Source organism: Vidua macroura, chromosome 28 (genome assembly GCF_024509145.1).
Source record: "Vidua macroura isolate BioBank_ID:100142 chromosome 28, ASM2450914v1, whole genome shotgun sequence".
NCBI classification, from domain to species: Eukaryota; Metazoa; Chordata; class Aves; order Passeriformes; family Viduidae; genus Vidua; species Vidua macroura.
The window spans coordinates 5,744,658-5,765,945 of record NC_071598.1 but is presented as its reverse complement, the minus strand read 5'-3'; the positions used below and the strand labels follow the sequence as shown (position 1 = coordinate 5,765,945).

Genomic DNA, 21,288 nt, shown 5'->3' with positions numbered 1-21,288 from the left:
TTAATGGAATCATTCCAGGAAAATCGGCATTTATCCCTGCTGCTGTAAGAAATTCCCAGTTCGGCTCTACTTCTCCCGCTCCTTTCATCCTGTTTTGAGTCCAGTCCAGTCCGTGCCTCGGTCCTGCCCTGTTCCCAGGTTTTCCCTTCATGGACTTGCTCTTCAGCTCTCTTAGACCAAAAGCCAGAGCCCTTTGCGAGCCCATGGCATCTCCACATTTCTCTCCATGGAACACTGACCCTCATCTTGAGGGGATAGCATGGGTGTTTTTCCCTGCTATGAAATGCCATTTAAGGTCAAATACCATTTAAATACCATTTAAAGTGCTGCAATCTACATTCCCATGAAGGTGGAAGTCACCAAAAGTCTCATGCATGCAAAAATCGCTGTAAACCAAGCTCAGTAATCAGTTATTACATTCTCAGATTGGTGGGAATTGTGGAAGCTGTTTCCTTTCCCATTCAGAGCAATTTAACAAATTATCAAATATCAGCTGTCCAAAAACAGCCTGAAGAGAAGACTTTTTCACCACCCAGGCCCCAAATGTGGGGAGGTTTTGTCCTCACCCACACGGAATTCTGTAGTCTTGCTTTTCCTGTTCCAGTGGGGATGTACTGATGATTATTTAACTCCATACCCATAAAAAACAGGCTCTGGAAGGATCAGGTTTATTCTGGAATAAGTAAATTCAAAAGCTTCTGTAAATTTAGGATTTTGGCAGTTGGGTGAGGGAAAAATGAAGGTGTTTTCCAAAGACCCCAAGCCTGTCCTGTCCTGCAGAATTAAAAAATTCCTGCTTGTGGAGAGTTCATTAAAAATCCTTGAGGAGTCCAGCAATTGATCCAGTTTTATTTCCCCCTTTAATCTGGGATGAGAAACTGCCGAAGGTGAAGTTGATGTCAGAAGACTGAGGAGATTTATTGTCTCTGTGGGCCAAAACCAGACAGGTTTTGTGAACATCTTGTTTTCCCAGAAATACCCCAGGATTTTGACACCCCCATTAAAACGCAAACCTGCACCCTGGAAGGTGGCTGTTCCCAGGAAAACCCGACCAGCCACACCCCTGGAGTGTTCCCGTGGCTGGATGTTTCCTGTGGATGATTTCTGACTAGGAAATTTCACTTTAAATAAATCCATAACAGTTTTAGCCGGGGCTGCTAAAGAGGGAGCTGGATATGCTGAGTTCTCGCTGCTCCTTCCTCCCAGCAGTGGATAAAATTCCTTCCCCCTGGGGATGGATCCTTCAGAGACAGAACATTTCTGTAAAATAAATCTACCTTTTCATTTGAGCTGGAACAGCAGGTTAAATCACCACTAAGGAGAAAAACCAAGATCCAATAGGGGAAAAAAATATTATTCCCTTTGAAAATGTGTCAGGTAAAAAACAAAATGGAACGGATTTCTCTTCATTCCCAGCAAGTGTTAAATCCTTCCTTCACAGGGGGGTGGGGAGTGGCAGGACAGGTTCAATCTTTACTATTCAAAAAAAAGGAAAAGCCATTGAGTGATTTAATATTCCATGTTCACTGTTTTAAGGAATTATCAGCATTAACCTAAATTAGCAGCGTACAGCTGAATTCAGGTCAAAGGAAATAAAATCAATTATAAACAAAACCCGTACAAACCCCCATAACTTTCCTCTTACCCCCTTTTTTTTGTAATTTTGTAGTTTTTGCAGTCCACCTCTGGCTGGCATTTTTCATCCTGACCTGATGGCCAGGTAAGACAAGGTAGGGGCTGGCCTCAATTCAAACGTAGAGCAGCGATTAATTGATGGCTGTGTGTACATTCTGTAAGTGGCTTAAGAAGTACTGGTTAAACATTGATGAATTGTAAAGCAGGATAAGCGCATAAATAAGAGGCCACATGTGATTTCTGATGATTTCTTACAGCGTGTATTAATTCTTTATTAATTCTGGAGAGCTGTTTACAAACTGCCTGGCACCAGCTGCAGTCAGAAAGCAAATAAAGCCCTCAGAAAAGGAGGGAGACCTCGACAGAAACACTTCCCTCCTCCAGGGACGAGCCGCTGAGGGACCAAAGCACGGGGTGGAGCTGCTCCCAGCGGATGCTGAGGTTGAAAGTGGGACTGTGGGACCTCTGGGCCAGTCCCAGCCTGGAAGCTGGTGGTCAAAAAGGTCTCCTTTGGGATGTTTTGTGTTAGTCCAGCCTTTTCAAACACAGGAGTGGTGTGGGTTGAGTTACCTTGAGGTCAGAGCGGTCATGAGGGGATCCCTGTACACGAACACGGACTTGCCTTACTAGCAGTTGTAAAGTTACTCTTTGGAGCACCTTCAGACCAAGGAGATTTCCTTGATCCTGGAGACGAGAGGTGATCCTGGAGATGGCAGCTTGGGCTGTCAGAGCCTCATGCCGGTGCAAACCACACAGAAATCCCTGGATATCTTATTGTCCTTCGCACAAAACCATGGCAGAGTTCTTACACCTCCGTGGGGGAGGCAAGTGTAGGAGCCTGGACTTCCATGGGGGAAGAACTGGGACTGGGAGAACCCGGAGCCACTGCAAGCCCACCATTCCTGTGCCAGGTGGAACAAACCCTCTGGGGGAAGAACTGGGAGAACCCGGAGCCACTGCAAGCCCAGGTGGAACAAACCCTCTGGGTGTTTCCTTCAGCAGCAGAAACGATGCGTGTTGAGGAGTTGTCCCAAAATCCCCAGCTGTGAGCGGCCGAGTCCTCTGGGGCTGTGCCAGGAAGGATGTGCTGCTCCCAGATAAAATGCACCACTTGTCCTGTGGATTCCAGAGTCTTTACAAACCTTCCAAAAAAGAGAAAATAGCAAAAAAATTTCCTCTTTTCTGTCTGTTTTCCCGTTGATGCACTGGGATCCCACTGGGAGCCCTGCTCATAGTGAGGTGTCCCTGGGCATCAGCTCTGCCTTTGTTTCAGAGCTCTGCAATATTTCCCTTCTTTCAGGGGGGGCGTTTTCTGTCCCCTCTCCTTGTGCTGACTGCGGATTTTGTGGCTGTAAGGATGGCTTTGTTTCCATTGGAAAGCCTTTGCTTGGGACCATTTCATCCTCAGCTTGGAAGCAGACAGCGGCAGGAACATCAATCAGAGCTCCCCGTGCCACCGGTCTCCCTGCCAACAGGCAATTCTCATCTTTTTATTTAATGTATTTCCATCCCTTCATCCATTTGATGCTTTATCTGAAGCTTTTCTGTCCTCTCTCCCCCCGTTTCATTGGCAGGTGTTTTTCCCCCACCTCTGAGCCTCAGCTGATTTCTTCAGGGAAGGTCCTTGAACCTGCCAGGTTTCTCTGCAGGAAGGATCCTTACAAAGGCTGCTGCTCTGGTGCTGTCCATTTTTATCTTTCCCAAAGGGACTTTGGATTGATATTTCCCTCCTTGTGTTTTACAAGGTGATTTGAAATTTTTGAGCAGAAAATCACTTTATTCCTAAAAGGTCTGATCATCGTTTCCTTCCTGTTTTTGCTTTCCGCACCAATCGTTTGTATTTACTGGAGGGGGTGCACAGAGGCTCTGCTTCCTTTCCCTTCCCTTCCCTTCCCTTCCCTTCCCTTCCCTTCCCTTCCCTTCCCTTCCCTTCCCTTCCCTTCCCTTCCCTTCCCTTCCCTTCCCTTCCCTTCCCTTCCCTTCCCTTCCCTTCCCTTCCCTTCCCTTCCCTTCCCTTCCCTTCCCTTCCCTTCCCTTCCCTTCCCTTCCCTTCCCTTCCCTTCCCTTCCCTTCCCTTCCCTTCCCTTCCCTTCCCTTCCCTTCCCTTCCCTTCCCTTCCCTTCCCTTCCCTTCCCTTCCCTTCCCTTCCCTTCCCTTCCCTTCCCTTCCCTTCCCTTCCCTTCCCTTCATTTTAATGGACCCAATCTCATTTTCCTTAGTGCTTCATGAAAAGATTTCCAGACAATCTCAAGATAAACCCAGTGTTTATATGGATTATTTTAAAAAAATTGACATGAACGTTCCCGTGAGTATTTTAGGAAGTTGAATTTGGTTTTCAGAATGCTTTGAGATTTGCTTGAAAACCGGGAACTTCCAGGCCTTGGGGTAAGGGTTGGGGTTTTGGTAAGGCTGGATTATGGAATCATGGAGTGATTTGGCTTGGAAGGGCTGTAAGGATCATCCCATTCCCCCCTCCTGGATGTGCTGCATGAGGAAAACCAGCAAAAGCCCAGGGGGCCACTTGGACTCCGGGTTCCCTGTGGGGCTTATTTCACTCTGAACACATAAATAAACATACTTCTCCTCTGGCTGGGTCCGTTGGCAGAGGGTTGAGCTGGAATGAGGTGCATTTCCTGCAAGGGGAACACGAGCATGGAATTCTGCCTTTGTTTCTGCATGGAATTCTGGCTGGCCTCATCTCTAAACTCTCCCCTGCCTCTTACTGGTGCTACTGGCGGGTCTCTTGCTGCACAAGAAGAATTAAGCGAAGAACATTTTTTGGTCAACAGAGGAAACTCCTTCTGTTTATTCTGCCTGTTATTATTTTTTTGCTGTAAAATGCTGAAGCAGATTGCAGCTGGGATAAACCATCTGCTGCCTATCACAGCTCCTGGATATCCCACACGTGGGGAAATTGCTTATTGATCCAGCCAAGTGTGAACAAGGAAACCATGGAAATATCTGTGTGTCCAGTCGCTCTCAGGGCTGATGTGCTGCACTCGAGTCCTGCCTGGAGGGCATCAGCTTCTAGGAAAAAAAAAAAAAAAATCAGTTATTTGGATAGGAAATATATAGCTTTAATGAAAAAAATACGTGGAAAAGACAGGCAGTGTGCTCAAAAACGGGAATATGGGCCTCGTTGTGACTTTGTGTGCTCTTTGTGGTGGCTCCTGCACAAACTGGAAGTTCTTTCCATCAGCTGAATCACCCAGAGAGCCTCGGTGTTCCAGGTTCTGGACGTTTATTTAACCAGTCATTTGCACACCCTGCGCGTTGATCTTCACAGATCTGACACTGCTCAAATGGGGCCCAGGACAGCCCCAAAATCGGTGTTTGCCTGCAGGAATCCCAACAGCTCAGTCTGGAAATGAGCTGCTCCTGTGGGAGGGAAAGCTGGGAATTCCAGGAGCCTTGGGGAGGAAAGCTGGAGCACGGAGTGGGTTGGAGGAGACCAGGAGACCGATGGGCTGGGAGAGCATTTCAAGTGGAGAATAAAAAAGGCGGAGAGTTGCAAAAGTCACAGGTAGCAGAGAGCCTGTGGATTGCTGCGTGGAATTCCTGAGGAATTCCCAGCTTGGGCTGGGACCTCCTGAGGGAATCTCGTCACTGGGCTGGGCACTGGGAGCTGGCTCTGCCTTTAGGCCACAACTGAGCTGCTCTCACGGATATTTATGCTGCATTCTCCAATATTTGCTATTTTAGAAGCTCTCTCCTTTCCTTGTCACCATCCTGCCTTTCCCTGAAAGAGACAAGGAAAGAGTCCTCCCTTCCACACACACAGCAATGGAATTTTGTCCTGGATTTCCAATGCTGTGAATCATTGCTGCTGGGATTGCTCATATATCAATATATTTCTACATTTTAACCAAGTTTGCAAATAAAAAATTGCCAAGTGAGGATCAGGATCATCATTTGTTTGGCTGAGGCACAGCCTCGCTGCAGCAGGGAGGGATTGTCCAAGCGTCCTCCTGCATTTTCCATCAGCATTTCTGGAAGAGCAGAGATTCTCCCACCTCTGCTCCATCTTCCCTTTTTCCTTATTTATGAGCTTATTTTGCATGGTTCCCCTTTTCCTCCAGAGTTTCCTTGCCACTGTCACTGCCTGGGGGATGTTTTCCTGGTTGACTTGTGGGATGGGTGGTCCAGGGTGAAGTCCCAGTGGGAGAAGCCTCCTTGGAAGTGCTCTGGATTTGCCCTGTTTAATTCTGGCAGCAGCTGTGCCTCGGGGGTGTGGGCTGAGCTGGCTCTGGCACAGAGAGATCTCTGTGTTTGTGTGGGACTCTGCAGTGATTTCGCTTCTAAAATGATAAGTAATTAAACAGCTAATTAATTTTGTGTTATAGTCTCTGGTAGGGATTACTGAGCCTCGCTGGATGTGTGTGGGCAAGGAGGGGAGGCAAGTTTTGAGTGAAATAATTCGGGAGCTTTGGGGTGTGCTCGGTTCAGGTCTCTGCTCTCCCTGTGCAATCCCTGCCCTCGCCATCCCCATTCCCAGCTGGGGTGGGAGCTCTGGTTTTCTTCCAGATTTTGGGCTTTTTTGAGGGATAACAGGGGGTGCAAGGCTGTGTGCTGCCCCCCCCCCCCCCACCCCGCAAATGGGGCAGCTTGGAGAGAGGGGTTACAGCAATGAATGGATTTATAAATGAATTTCTGTTTGGTGCTCTCCAGATCCCTGAATTTTGCACCTGGGATCTGCTCACAAATGGACCAGAGTGATGCAAAGGAATTGGCCAAGGTGAAGGAGCAGTTTTGGCTCTGAAGTTCATCCTGGTGGCTGTGACCTGCTGCTTAAAATGAACTGAATAGAGACTAATTTATAGATTAATTATTTAATAAATTAATTTATTCTTACATGGAATGGCCTGGACTGCAAAGACTTCAGAGACCACCCAGCTCCAACCCAGGCAAGGGTCGGGACAGCTCCCACCAGACCAGGGTGCCCAAAACCCTGACCTGAACCCACCCTTTGAGGGTTTGAGGCTGTTCCCTCACAGGACAGAGCTGGGACGGAGCACGAGCTGCCCCTCCCTTCTCTCACTTCCACACACACTTTAAAAACCCACCCTGGGAGGCGTTTGTGGAGTCCCAGCAGACTCCGGATGCAGGAGATTGCCAGCAATGGGTGGACACAGCATGAAACATTTGATTTTAATTTCCACGCTGCACTGGAGGTAGGGATGTTCATTCTGGCGTCTGCCAGCAGCGACGGACGGACACAAATAAACTGTCAGGATCTGGGCGATTGCAGCCGTGGGATGAATCTGCTTCTGGCTTCACAAACACAGGCCAAACCCCTGCAAAAACCACTCTGGGGGCCTGTAACAGACCATTGCATACATACAATGTATGTACAACATACATGTAATCCACACACATATGTGTGTGTAACATACGTATAATGTGCCTGCATTAAACATTTCCCTGATGCACAGAGAGCTCCTCGTGTGTGGCAAAGGCTCCTGTGCCTTGCAGACCCCTGGGTGCTCCTGGAGAGGTTGCAGAGGCAGAAGCCCCCAGGTTTGCCCTTTGCAGAGGAGCCTCACAAGGATTTCCCGTGGATTTTGCAGAAAAAGGACGTGCTCGGCATCCTCTTTCATGGATCATTTGCCCACAGCCCAGAACTATTAAAAAATGCAAATACTGGAAGTTCTAAAAGCAGCCCAGATGGACTGTGATGAATCTCCTCATGAAAAATAATCCTCCTTTCTTTTGGCATAAAAATGCGGATGGGTTTGGGGGCATTAATGTCCTTTGGGCTGCCTGACAGCTCCACATCCCAGCACTGCCTTCCACAGAACCACAGAATCCCTGGGCTGGAAGGGACCTTTCAGATCATCGAGTCCGACCCAGAAGAAAGAAAATAGATGAAAACAGGAGACAGATGCCGACAAAACTACACAGTTCCACGAGTGCTAAATCTGTCTCACAGTACAACTCAAGTTAGTTAGAAAACATTGAAAAATGTGCTTTAAAATCCCGCCGGTCCCTTTTGTAGCCTCTGCTTTCCTTTAAAACGAACCTTTGCTTGCAGGTGTGGTGTGCTCGGGCTCAGTTATTTGGCTTTTGCTCCCAGTGAGGGTGAGACAGGGGCAGTTGAGCCAGCAGCACCCCGTCCCCTCCTGCCTTCCCAGTGAGGGACACAGCAGCCGGGCTCTGGGGCTTGCTCACCTCCGCTGTCCCTGGGCAGAGTGGCACCAATTAAAACCCTTCCCCATGGGGCTCAGAATGCTTTCTTTCTGAGCCTCAGAAGCGGATGCTGAAGCTCTGAGTATCGACGCCTGGGGGGTTTTTTCTTCCTTTCTGCAGCAGTGAAGCACGGCGTTGATGAGGTTTGGGCAAGCACAGATGAACCCAATGGCTTTTGGCTCTTCTGGCCTAGCTAATGTTGGTATGAGGCACCTGCACGGCTTCAGGACGTCGTTCTCTGGCGTTCAGAGGTGCTCAGCAACGCTCCGAAGCCCAGAGCAGCTTCTGATTTTCTGTCAAATCAAGAACCTGACTGATCTTACCTGGTAAACTTCAGCTGCTGCCACCTGAGTGCATCAGTCCTGCCTCGGTTTCAAAGCAGGATCTTCTAAACTGGCAACAATTCCTCTCCTTCTAATCTGCTCAGCAGCAAGGAGCTCTCCGTGCTTCCTCCCAGGCCCCAATTTGTGAATTTTCCTCCCTGGAGGATCAGCAGGTACCACGTTCAACTGATCTGAGAGGGTGTAGGTGATCCTGCTCTGAGCTGTGGTAAAAAGAATTTAAACCTGACTGCTCTGCTTAGTTAATGATAATGCCTGAGCACATTACACCTTCCAGGATCTGTACAAACATGAACTAATTAGTACCCCCAACTAATACATAGTATTATGTACGGGCTGTAATTATGCATTGCTATCGGAGCTGGAGGAATTATTCATTGAGAAGAATTTATCCGACACATTTTGCTTTTTTTTCACCCCCCCGCTTTCCTGCCATGAATCCGTTTGCAAATATTCCCAGGTGGGGTTGTAGCTGCTCCCACCTCAGCCCCAGTGGGAGGAAAAGGTGTCCTCGGGATTCTGTGCCATCACCTCCTCCTTTTGTTGGCTCCCAGAATCCCTGAATGGGTTGGGAGGGATCTTAAAGCTCATCCAGTTCCAACCCCCACTGCTGGTTTGGGGCTATTGTTTATTTTGGGACTATTACTTATTTTGGCCTTTCTCTTATCTCATTTTCTCCAGGCTCAGGTGAGTCAGGCCCCCAAAGCATCCCCTTGACAGCCCTGAGTGTGAATTCATGGCTGAACGCTCTTGGAGGGCTTTTCCAACCTCAATAATCCTCTGAAATTGTTATCAAGGGAGGGGGCAAAGTGGTGGGAAGGGAAATGGATGCAGGAAAAAGGAATAAAAAATCCAAATCCCACGATCGAGTAAATCCATTCTGGGTGGCTGTTTGGAATTTAATCTGGTGAAAACCTGTATATGTCTCTGTATATAATATAGATATCTATAGAGAGAGGTATTTATCTATAAATATATTTATATCAGGAGGAAAGTGCAGTCTGTCACTACTTCTGCAAATGTCTCTCTACTCAGATTTGCTGTTTAATTGTTGCTGCTTTCCCAGCACTTTTGGGAGCATGAGGGAGATTGGAAGTGTTTAATCTTGGAAAAGAGATGACTGGGATGAGGCGTGATTAAAGAATTCTCAATAATGGCTGATTTCAATGAGAGTTATTTGGAGCTTCTCTCTGTCTTGCTGCTCAGAAATTAGGAGATAGTGAAACTGAAAGATGTGAGAAAAAAAAAAAAAAAAAAAAAAAAGCAAAAATAGTTTTCTTCATTGGGAGAAATAAATCTGGGGGAGTCGCAGTCATGAGATGTCCACGGGCTGAGATTTCCTGGCTTTGAAGAGAACTGGGCAGGAACAACCGAAAATGCATTGGGTGATGTTTCAAGATATGCAAAGGTATTTTAGAAAACATGTAGACAACAAGATATTTTAGAAAACATATTTTATGGAATATGTGCAGACACTTTATGACGTGTCAGTACATGTTCCAAGAACTGTCCCCGGATTGCAGCGGACACCACCCTGCCCATGGCAGGAGTTGGAACGAGAGGGTCTTAAAAGTTCTTTCCACCCCAAATCATTCCATGAATTGATGATTTATGATATAAAATTTCATTCTTTGAGTTTAAGCCAGCCTCAGATCATGAGGGAAAAGACGATTTTCTCATCTGGTAAATTATTTTTACTCCTCTCGCTGTCTCTTTTGGCTGCTCTGCCCACACTGGTCAGAGGGAGCTGAAAGTCCCCGGATCTGAAGTGTTCCTTTGGGTGAAACGAGGCTCTCCCTTTACAGAAAACACCCCTAGAAGTGCATTCCTTATGGAACTCCTCTCCTGTCTGCCATATTCACACTTTTTGTTAACAGTTGCTCGGATTTTGGTCTGCTGCTCGAAGCCACACTCTAAAAATTCCCCCCGTCGTCTCCCGGGCGGCCGCAGATGGAGCAGAAGGCTGAGGGGAAGAGCTGCAGGGAAGTCTCTCCTTCCCTCCCCTGGCATTTTTGCTCCTCTCTTTTAAAGAAGAGGAGGTGAAAATACAAATATGGGCTAAATGCAGCCTGTTAGTCTGGGAAAGCTCTGGGATCACTGTGGTGGGAACAGCATCCTCCAGGTAACCACAGCAACCGGGGGGGGGGGGGGTTGGGGGTCGTGTTCTTTGCAAGGAGAATTCAGAAAATGCCACTTTTTGTCAAAAGTGGGGAATTTATAAATACCTTCCCAGAACTTGTCCTTGTAGTGGTTTTAATTGTGTTCCAGTAAAAAAAAAGAGCTGTTAAAAGCTTTCAGCAAGGAAATAAAAGGAAAACCACTCATGTCTCAGGTAAGACTTTGCCTGATCCGACTGCAAGGTCTGTGTTCATCCTGTCCAGGTGTGCTGGGCTGGTTGATCTTCAAAGAATTGCCAAGAACAAAGGCATTAATGAATGAATCCTGAAAGTGGCTTTTGTGCTCTTTCAGGATTAATTAAAGCAGGTCTGGTGAGTGATGCTGGGGCAGAAGTCCAGCGCTTGGGCAGCTTCCTTCCCCGAGCCCAAGGAATGACACTGCCAATCCTCTGCCCATGACGAGGGGCTGGAACTGGATGAGCTTTAAGGTCCCTTACAACCCAAACCATTCCGTGATTTTATAATTCTTGGGTCCTGATCCCATCATTCCGAGCCAGGGCATCTTTTGGCCAGTTTCTCTGGGGGTTGGGGGGGTGGAAAATTTGCTGTTTGGTGGCCCAAAGAGTGAGCTTTGACTACAAAAACCAAACATTGTGGCAGAGAAATGAGCCCACGGGCCTTCGGGGATGTTGAGAGAGCCACGGGTGGGGATGGAGTGTCCTGCTGTGAGGGGAGTGGGGTTCACTGAGGGAGATTCCCCAGAGGCTCCAGGTGGGTCAGGGCTGGTCCTGCCCTGGGGCTGGGGCTGCTGCTCTTGATGCCTTAGGATTTCAGCTTTTCTATTTCCACCTATTTGTAACCCTGCAGTTCTTCAGTGCAGAACTCTGAACTCCAAACTCACTGTGAGCTGCTGCTTCCCCATTTTGGGCAGACACAACAATTCCTCTCCAGGCTGGGAACCAAGGACACCTCACTGCCTCGGGGCCCAGAGATGGAAACAAAAGTGACCTGGGGGCAGCAAACTTGGGCTCAATGACTTCATCACCTGAAGCTGGAATTGGGAGATGAACCCCAATATGCCAATGGACCAAACTTACAAAAGTGTGAAACCCGTGAGCCGCCGTCCATTTTTGGGTGTAGCCCCTGGGGGGCTTTGTCTGCCCTAAACTTACCTGAAGGCCCTTCAGTAAATAGAAATGCTTTTTATTCCATTAGTTTTGTCTGGCTCTGTTTTTAGGTAGTCCCAAAAAGGCATCACTCTCCTGCATCCCAGCCCCAGCTGCTCTGGCTCCGTGTCCCTGGAGATGACGTCCCTAAATGCCTGTTTCCCTGACAACCAAAGCCTAACAAATGATTGGTCAATTGATAAATATTTTTAGGATTGAGCTCAGTTTATAACCTGCTGCCAAATTTCCCGGGGAATGCGATATTGGAGATCTGAGCCCCAGCTCTGGCACAGACTCTCCAGGCCCGTCTAAGCCTAAATTCTCTTTGTGGTGGTTTTGTGCTCCTTGGAGCCATCAAACCCAAGTGGGTGCTAATTAATCCCAGATAAAAGCCAGCCTGGATCCTCACGTACACAGGGATGCACAGGCACTCCTGGCTCCTTTCTCCCACCTGCAGGAGCAGCCCCAAAATGATCCCAGGGATGTCACAAAGGGCTGCTCCTGACAAGGCTAAATTAAAGGAATGGATGCTGCTTCATTTCCCTGGCAGGGAGATGAGAGGGATCGTGCTCGTTCCTCTTTGTAAATATGGAAATTCCCCATTATACACATCTGGCATGGGCACTAATGAGAGCTCCTCAAAAACCCGGGCTTTTGAAGAAAATTTGTGGCAGCGCCCTGAATTACGGGGAAAAAAGGAGAACATCATACCCAGGCATTTCTTTTTTCTGTCCCGTCCTACTGAAATATTAAGTTAATGTCTCTAAATAGCTGAAATTTGGGGTAAGTGTAATTCCTGGATTTGGGGATTCATTTGAGTCTGGTTCTCTTTGAATTGTTTAACCCTTACATTAAAAACAGCAAGTGAGCAGAAACAAAACTCATTCTTCTCTCCTTATTTCCTTCCCCTGCCTGGTTTTGATTATTGAGCTTGTAAATTACTTGGGAACAGAGAAATTTTCCCTGTGGGAGTGGCACAAAGGGGGTGATCTTGCTCAGTGCTTCACAGCTGCTTAGATAAACTTGTTTTGGAGTAATCTTTACCTATTTCATGCTTTTTTTGTGTGGTTTTTTTATTTGTTGGTTTGTTTTGAGGCTCTGATGAACTGAAGTACAGGAAAAAACAAGGGATGAATCAGAGTGGCGGCTCAGGAACCAAGTTGCTTTTGATGGGATGAGAGCCAGAAAAATGAGATTTGTTGGCCCAAAATTGCATCAGTTTTAGGACAGAGCAGGGAATTGAGGTCCGGCTTGTTCCCAAACAAGTGGGACTTTTTGTCAGGCACCCGGGCAAGGAAGAATCTCCAGAAACTTGACACAGAAGGGAAAGGAATGGGCAGCAGGAAAAGCTGTGATTTCATCTTCCTTTGAACAGGAACTTGGTTCATTCTAGCAGACACCAGGAAAGGTGGAATCCTCTCCCCTGGGAGCGTGGTGCTGGTGAGGTTGAACTGGAATTCCAGGTTTGGGTTTTACCCCTGGGTTAAAATCCAGCAGCGGTGAGAGAACTCCCTCACCCGACGTCCAGGAATTCCCACTGCTTTGGGAAAGGACGACACGGCCTCAGCGTGCTTGGCAGGACACGTTTAACATCTCTCCCGTGGGTGTTTAAACTTCCACTGGATGTGTTTTGCTTTCCTTTCCTGCCCTGAAGACCTCAGAGGACGGAAAGCTCACCAGAGCTGTCTGTGCTGGCTGGGTGCAAACGCGGCTGAGCAGCCGCCCTGGAGGCCGGGAATTAACAGGGGGAGCTCAGCAAAGAGACCTGGCACCGAGCTGAGCCCCTGGACCATCCCAAAGTACGGGTTTGCAACCATTTGTGAGTGGTTCAGTCTTAGGATTCCTTTACTTTGGTGTTTTACCCCAGGTTCCTTTCTCAAGGACAGGCGTGCAAATCCTGTGCTGAGCACTTGGAAAAAGAAAGAATCCCAGGTTCTGTCTGAGAAGTGCCAAGCACTTGGAATTGCAGCATGTTTTACTGCAACCTCATTTCCTAACCTTTTTAAAATCACCACTGTTTCAATTTCTTTTCAGATTTTATTTTTATGTTAAGAATTAAGTCTGGCTGGGGAGAAATCCAGACTGGCTCATGTCTTACTTCTTCCAATTAGTCTAAAACTTCCTGCCCCTAAATTGTCCTGTGGGTTTTTGCCTGCCTCAGGCTCCTTTATGCCATGGAATTGATGGAAAACGAGACAGAGGGATGTTTCACTTCCCTGGAATTTGCTCGTAGAGCAGCTTTATCAGCACCAGGGTGCTCGGAGGGGATGTTGGAATCTTGGCTCGAGAGCTCCAGGGGTGGCCAGGACAGCCCTGGCCTGAGTGGCCTCATTCTTGGACCACCAAAACTGCTCAGGCTGTGAGCTCAGGGAGAGCTGCTCCCCTTCCCGTGAAAAGGCAAACACCAGCATCAGTCTGTCCGTTCCATTCCCTCATTAGGCTCATGAATATGCAAATGAGATGACACCTTTGTGCCTAAGAAGTGTTTGTGAGGACGCCTTAATTGGAGGGGGGTGGCATTGCCAGGCTGTCATGGCAGCATCTTCAGAAGAGTTTCTGGGACGTTGGAGTGCGAGTCCTTTTATTATAATTTTATTATAATCATCAAGAGTTTTTAGCACTTTGTAATTTCGTTTATCTGGCAGATCAGGCAAGGGTTAACAATTAAGGGTTAATAATTAGGCAGAAGCACCATGTACTCACTACCTGTCACTCATCAGGCTGAGCCCAGGATCGATTCCTGCAGATCCTTCTCCTGTAGAATCCCAGAACCACGGCATCATTTCGGTGGGGAAGGAGCTCCAAGGGCAACGAGTCCGAGCTGTGCCCGATGCCCGCCTGGTCCCCAGCCCAGAGCTCTGAGTGCCACCTCCAGGAGCTCCTGGGACACCTCCCTGGGCACTCCAAACCCCTCTGGGCAGTTCCAAGGCCTGAGCACCCTTCCCATGGGGAAATTCCTGCTGATTCCACCCTGAGCCTGCCCTGGCCCAGCCTGAGGCCGTTCCCTCTCCTCCTGTCCCTGTTCCCTGGAGCACAGCCCGACCCCCACCCTGCTACAACCCCCTTTTCCATAAACCAACATTTTCAAAGCTGTTTTGATCCCTTTCCTTCCCAAAGAGGTTTGGAGGATGAAATAAGTGCGTAAAAACGGGCAGTGACAATAGGGGAGGAAGGGAAGTCCAAGGAGATGGTGGGAGATCACTGGGAGATGTGGAGGCCCAGGATTTCCTGACCTGCAGCTTAAGAGGCTGATGGGAGCTGGAATCCTTCTGGAATTTTCAATGCATTTATGCTGAACTTCTTGTTCCATCGAGTATTTGCTTCCTTTGGTTTGGGCCAATGGCAAATGCCAAAAAAAAAAACAAAAAATTGAATTCTCTGCACAGACAAAGTTGTATTTTTCAGTCAACCATAATTACAATAGATTTTAATTTTAGACAGTGCTTCAGGGGGTGGAGCTTGGAGTCTTACTGGAATAAGTGGAATTTGTGGTGGGGAGAGACAGAAAGCAAAGCAGGAGTTTCATTCTGTTCACAGCTGTGGAGGATGAACATTGCTGTATCTGGGGAGAGAGATCCCTCCTGAATTTCAGGACCTGAAACTGGATTTATTCAAATTTTTTTTAATGTGTTTACTTAAATCCTTCTGTAAATATTGTTAAAGGACATTGGGATAAGTTTAAAGTAAGTATTTTCTTTACTAAAACACACAAATATTTACATGGATAGGAGAATATCCTGGAGCTTGATGCACCTGCCCAGAGCTGTGGCTCTTCCCAGTACCCGTGAGCTCAACCTGGGAGTTTCCTGAGCTTCTGCCCGTCCCCGGCTCATCCCTGTGTCCACTCTGTCCTTTTCCTTTGGCTCATTCCCAGGTGTTCCCCCTCGCAAGGGTGGTGCATCTCCCTGCTGTCACACGTCGCCTCACGGCGGTGTCACGCTGCACCGATATTCCAAGATCAGGAATGATTATTTCCTTACTGCCAATTCAATGTAAGGGATCAGGCTGGCCACCAGGAGGAATTTCTTCACGGGAAGGGTTGGAAGGGGCTGTGCAGGGAGGTTTGCAGTCCCCGTCCCTGGAAGTGTCCAAGGAACGCCTGGGCGTGGCACTCAGTGCTCTGGACTGGTTGTCTAATTTCCAATTTCCAGTTAAAAATGCAAGATTTTGACCCCTAAAATCCCAAACGTCTTGAAATTTGCCTGTGAGATTCCCTTTGCCCAGAGCAGGGATGGAGAGGAACTCGAGCCTGATCCCTCCTGGCTGTGCAAAGGAGGGAGGTGCTGGCAAGACACATTTTCCCAGGGGCACAGTTATTATTGGAATCCTCTCTGCTCCCATCCGAGGCAGGCAGGGCTTGTTGGGAAACAAGCTGGAAAAAGAATTCATTTTGATCGTGGAGAAAGAGGGGCAGGAAAAGGGCTGCATGCTCCGAGTGGGTTTGATGGTTGATTCTGGGTGATGATTTCCTGGCTGTGATGGAACAGATGCTCCCTGATGGATTCCAGGAGTCGCCCTGAGATGACCCTTCCAGCCCCAAAGGGTTTGTGAGTGGTGGTGCCCCCCTCTGCCCCGGCTGCCCCCTCATTTTGGGAGTCTGGTGATGCAAAAGCTGCTTCTTGTGTTTCCTCAGCAGTTTGGGTTTGGCTGATTCACCCTTGGATTTGGTGACCGGGGAGGTCTTTCCCAGCATTAATGATTTTGAGGGCAGTTTTGCCTCGCGTTTGAGGCAGACATTGCCGTGCATTGCTGTCTCCTTAATCCCAGCATCAGGAACAGGTTAAGCTGACACCAAGGCTGTACCTGCATCCCTGCTGTCTCTCCTCAGGCTGCAGCTCAGATTTCACTTTCCAGGGCTCCTGTTGCTCCTGGAGGAGTTTGTTTACCTCCCCCACTGACCTCTCTCCCTCCTTTCAAGTCAGGATTCTGAACAGAAGCTCCTTTCCCTTCGAAAGCTTTACCTGGGTGTGTTTCCTGGGGATGGAGGAGTCGGGGGTGAATCGAAACCAGGCACCCAAGAAGTTTTGCTGTTGGTTTGAAGGGAACCAGGATTCCATTTGAAGTGAGCAGAGGAACAGTAATAGTCCAGCAGGGAATTCCATGAAGGGAATTTATGTGGAAGGGAATCGATTTCCTGCCTGTCCTTGACTCAGAGAGAATTCTTGCTGGTTTTGAAACAGCAGCCAATATCTGTGGGGTGAGTTCAGCTGTATTTGCCTCTTTTAGATGAAGAGACACAAAAGTTTCTTTTATTTCCCTGAAATCTGCTCTGAAGGTGGCACTGGAGCAGCCCATGGCTGGGGATATAAATCATCATTTGCATGGAGAGTCCTGGAGTGCCAGCACCAAAACTCCGGAGCTGCTCCGATGATAAATGAGGTCCATCTGGGGAGCTGGAGGAGCAAGTTAACATGTTTACCTCCCAAAATGCGTCCTGGATACAATTCCTCATTGCTGACTGGAGCGATTGGCCAGAGCATCATTTCTGCGTGTTTCTGTGCCTGCTGGAGCTCACATCCCATTGATTTCATTGCAGATTCTGTTTTATTCCGTCGTTCTGTTATCAGGCAAACATCACTAAAAAGATGAACATTTACAAACTCAGAGCACAAACCAGCACAAAAGCATCTGTCTTAAGTGGGAGAGAGTCGAATAATGTGCGTGACAACAACAAAAGAGATTTGTCTTGCTGAGAGCTGGGCTGACTCTCATTTGCTGTGTGGGAAATTATGGCAGATATTGTACTAACACTGCAGGGCTCTGCCTCGGATCAAGTCACAGGACACAAAAATAACCCTGGAGTTGTTACCAACAGCAGAACTCGGGAGACTTGAGCACACAGAGCAGGACAGGGGGAATGGCTTCAACCTGGGAGAGAGCAGATGGAATACTGGGAAGGAATTCTCCCCTGGGGAGTGGTGGGATGGAATTTCCAGAGAAGGTGTGGCTGCCCCACCCCTGGAAGTGTCCAAAGCCAGGTTGGGCAGGGCTTGGAGCAACCTGGGACAGTGGAAGGTGTCCAGGGGTTGGAACTGGTCCTTTCCAACCCAAACCATTCAGTGATTCTTGGATTTGCAGATGACACCAAGCTGGGTGCGAGTGTGGATCTGCCGGAGGGCAGGAGGGCTCTGCAGAGGGACCTGCACAGGCTGGATCCATGGGCAGAGTCCAGCAAGGTGAGGTTTAACAAGTCCAAGTGCCGGGTCCTGCACTTTGGCCACAACAACCCCGGCAGTGCCACAGGCTGGGGACAGAGGGGCTGGAGAGCAGCCAGGCAGAAAGGGACCTGCAGGGACTGATGGACAGCAGGCTGGACATGAGCCAGCCGTGTGCCCAGGTGGCCAGGAAGGCCAATGGCTCCTGGCCTGGATCAGGAATGGTGTGGCCAGCAGCAGCAGGGAGGTCACTGTCCCCTGTGCTCGGCACTGGTGAGGGCACAGCTCGAGTGCTGTGTCCAGCTCTGGCCCCTCAGTTTGGGAAGGACCCTGAGGGTGCAGAGGGGACAACGAGGCTGGAGAGGGGCTGGGAGCACAAACCCTGTGAGGAACGGCTGAGGGAGCTGGGGGTGCTCAGCCTGGAGAAAAGGACACTCAGGGCTGACCTCAGCACTCTCACAGCTCCTGAGAGGTGGCTGTGCTCAGCTGGGGCTGGGCTCTGTCTCCAGGAACTGACAGAACCAGAGGACACAGCCTGAAGCTGTGCCAGGGGAAGTTTAGGTTGGACATCGGGGAAAAAATTCTTCCCTGAAAGAGTGATTGGGCACTGGAATTGTCTGCTCAGGGAGATGCCGGAGTCACTGTCCCTGGAGGGTTTAAAAAAGCCTGGACTGGGTGCCATGGCTGGGTTGTTGAGGAGGTGTTGGGTCATAGGTTGGACCTGATGATCTCAAAGGGCTTTTCCAGCCTGGTTCATTCTGTGATTCTGTGGTTTTGAAAGTTATTTGAGTGGGAACTGGGGGAACCAGTCCTCAAATGTGGGAGCAGCTGCTCTGGGCAGGAGGGAGATGAGGGGTTCCCCCTGCAGAGTCATTAATTATTTATGTTCCAGTGCTTGTCATTAACGCTTGCTCTTGACTCGGGTTTCTCTTTAATCCAGATCAAAAACCCAAGTTCAAAACCTGCTCTGAGGGAATTTATTTAGACTTAAAAAGAATATGAAGCTACACAACAATTTTTTAGCAGTAACTTCGTGCTTTTCCCTTCTCCCGTCTTTTCCTGCTGCTCCTTGACCAGAATTTGTGGTCCTTCTCACAGCTCTGGGTTCAAGACTTGACCCCAGGGCTCTGTCATTGCTCTGTCCCCAAAGGCCACCCTGAAGCCACTCAAACCCATCTGGTAGAGGACACATTCCTTGTGCTCCTCGGCTCTGTGTGCAGTCCTGTGCACAGGACAAAAAGAGGTGTGAAATTCATGTTCTGTCAGGAAGATAATGATGAACATCCTGTTTTCCCAGCTCTGAACCAGGGCTCCAAGGCTGAGGCCAATGAATAACATGAATAAAATAAATAAATAAATAAGATATTATCTGAGCTGCTGCTCCTCTGTGGCAGCAGGGACTGCAGCCAAAGCTTCACCTCAGTCGAGTGAAGAGGCTAAAATCCTCGGGGATCTGGGGAGAGAGGCTGCAGGATTTAGCCCTCAGATATTTTAATTTTCTCAGTTGCTGCTTAAACAGAACTCTGGAGCACAGATCTGGTGGGTGTGGGTGGCTGTGAGGGGTTAAATCCCTTTGTGTCCTCTGTGGTCCCATTTCTTTTCCATCTTGGAGTTCTGCGTGTGTTCGTTTTTGATAACAGTTTGGTTCCATTAATTATATTAATTACGTCAGCCATCTTTAACAAACAAACAAACAAGTCAAGGGAAAGAAATGAGCCCAAAGCACCCCAAAGCTACTGGAGAATAAGGAGATGTTCCAGAGACAGAAACAGAACCACTTGAGCCCGACTTTCCTCAACCCTCCCAGTCCTTGGTGACCCAAGAACCCGCACAGGCACCCTGTCCCTCAGTGCTCGGGGGTTAAAACAGACAAATCACCCCAAAATGGCCCCCACAAAATTGTCATTTGTTACAAATGTCTAATTTATTATAGGTACAATTGGCACAGTTATGATTTTATGTTGCAGTTTATCATTGCAGGACTCTCAGCTGGTGGACGCTACAGAAGTCCAGGGTCTTTGCAAGCAGGAAGGTGGAGTGGAATTCCACGAGGGAAGAGGCAGAAGGTGTTGGGAAGATGGTTTTGTGCCAGTGCAGGCTCTGGTTTTAGTTCCTTCTCCCAGCCTGGGGGAGGAGAGCTGTTAAAAGAACACGAATTGTAAATTCCTGCTGAGAATACTGAGAATTCCTTTTCTCCTTAAGAAACAGGAGCAGGAAAAAGCCCAGAAGGGCCCCTCTGTAAATCTGAGCTAATGGGGAAGCTGCAATCCAGGAGCTGCAGATGTGCAGTTCCAGCCTGGGGATGGCGTTGGGAACACCATCATCATCACTCCTGCCAGAGTTTTCCCTGCTCACAGTTCTGTTCTAGTGGTGATGGGCAAAAGAAACCCTCAGACAGGTTTGGGAGAAATCTGTTTAGTACCATCCTCCAGCTCCATGGGCTGAGCTTTCCATATGTTCTGACTCAGGCAGGCTCTGGAAACGGGAAGAGGCTGTGAGAGGATTTATCACAGTTAATTGGGAATATCCAAGCTCGCAAAACACTGGAAATGTTGGGGTTTTGCTCCTGAATCTTCTTTAGGTCCAATATAATTTGGTTTTTACACCTCTTTTGTGTCACTGAGTGTTCAGGAGGAGGCACCGCTGCCCTGGAAGTGATTTATTTAATGCCATTTAATGGATTGCAAATTAATTGGTTTTTTTCCATGGGGTCTTGAGGTCCTTTTGAAGCCTGAAGTGAATCAAATCAGCTCTCAGAAATACCTTTCCCTCTTCACCCCCAGAGAAACCCATCTGAGCAGCGGCAGAGCAGGTTTCTATTCCGGCCTCTGCCTCCCAGGAAGAAAAAAGATCTGATGCTCAGCCGTGCTCCCTGGGAAGATCTGCAGAACGGGTGTCCCGTGGTGCCAGTGTGCTGCAGGATCAAAGGAATTTCCACACGGATCAAAGCACGAGGAAGTCCTGACCCCACGGTGCAGATGGAGGCTTTCAGCCCGCCTTAATTAATGATGGAGATAAAAGATGGGATGGGAGATCCATTTAAGCAACGGGAAGTAATTAGTCAGAGAAATCAGGGAGTGTCCTGAGCGGGAAGGGAGCCACAGGGATCATCAGGGTCAAGCGCCAATTAAACCAAAGGCGCTGACAAAAAGGTGTTGCCACAGCTGGAATTCTGGTTTAGGGAGGAGCCTTCTCTTTCTAGAGCAGTCGAAAAAGAAGTTAGGAAAATTCGGAATTCTGATGGCATCCAGAATGAAATGTGGTGGTTCAGGGAGTGCCTCCCAGCACTTGGAGATATCCAGTGGGAAAGGAAAAGTGTGTGTATTTTGCGACTGATAATGCCCAGTGGGTGTCTGGCCTTCTTCAAAAGGGCTAAAAATGTTTAAATTTGTTGAAAAAAAATTGCTGAGCTCCCTGAGCTGGCAGCCTGTAGTGCTGGTGTTCTCCCCAGGGTGTTGGGAAGCAGTGGCAGGGTATTCTGGGGCGCATCCCCAGCCCTGCAAGTCGGGAATTGCCATTTTCTAATTTTCCAGGCTGACTCAGGGATTGGGCAGGGGACAAAAGGAAAGCTGAGGTGTCACTGTCAGCCACAAACCTCTTACAGGGAGAATTTACGGGGAGGGAGAGGGAAACTCCCGGTCTCTGGAGCACCGAGTGCTGCAGTTTGATACCCGCCTTTCCCTGGCCA

At 48.5% G+C, this 21,288-nt stretch overlaps 1 protein-coding gene across 4 annotated transcripts in view; it reads left to right on the top strand.

Annotated features, from left to right (window-relative positions):
- Positions 1 to 21,288, top strand: part of LRRTM4 (leucine rich repeat transmembrane neuronal 4) — a 218,044-nt gene that overhangs the window by 15,693 nt on the left and 181,063 nt on the right. The window contains exon 3 of one of the 4 annotated variants that reach the window (XM_054000716.1): positions 11,147 to 11,375. The exons of the other annotated variants lie outside the window; for them this stretch is intronic. Within the exon in view, the coding sequence (XP_053856691.1) occupies positions 11,147 to 11,167 (21 nt within the window). The 3' untranslated portion in view covers positions 11,168 to 11,375. Of the gene's footprint in view, positions 1 to 11,146; positions 11,376 to 21,288 lie in introns of those variants that run through there. 4 annotated transcript variants of the gene reach the window in all.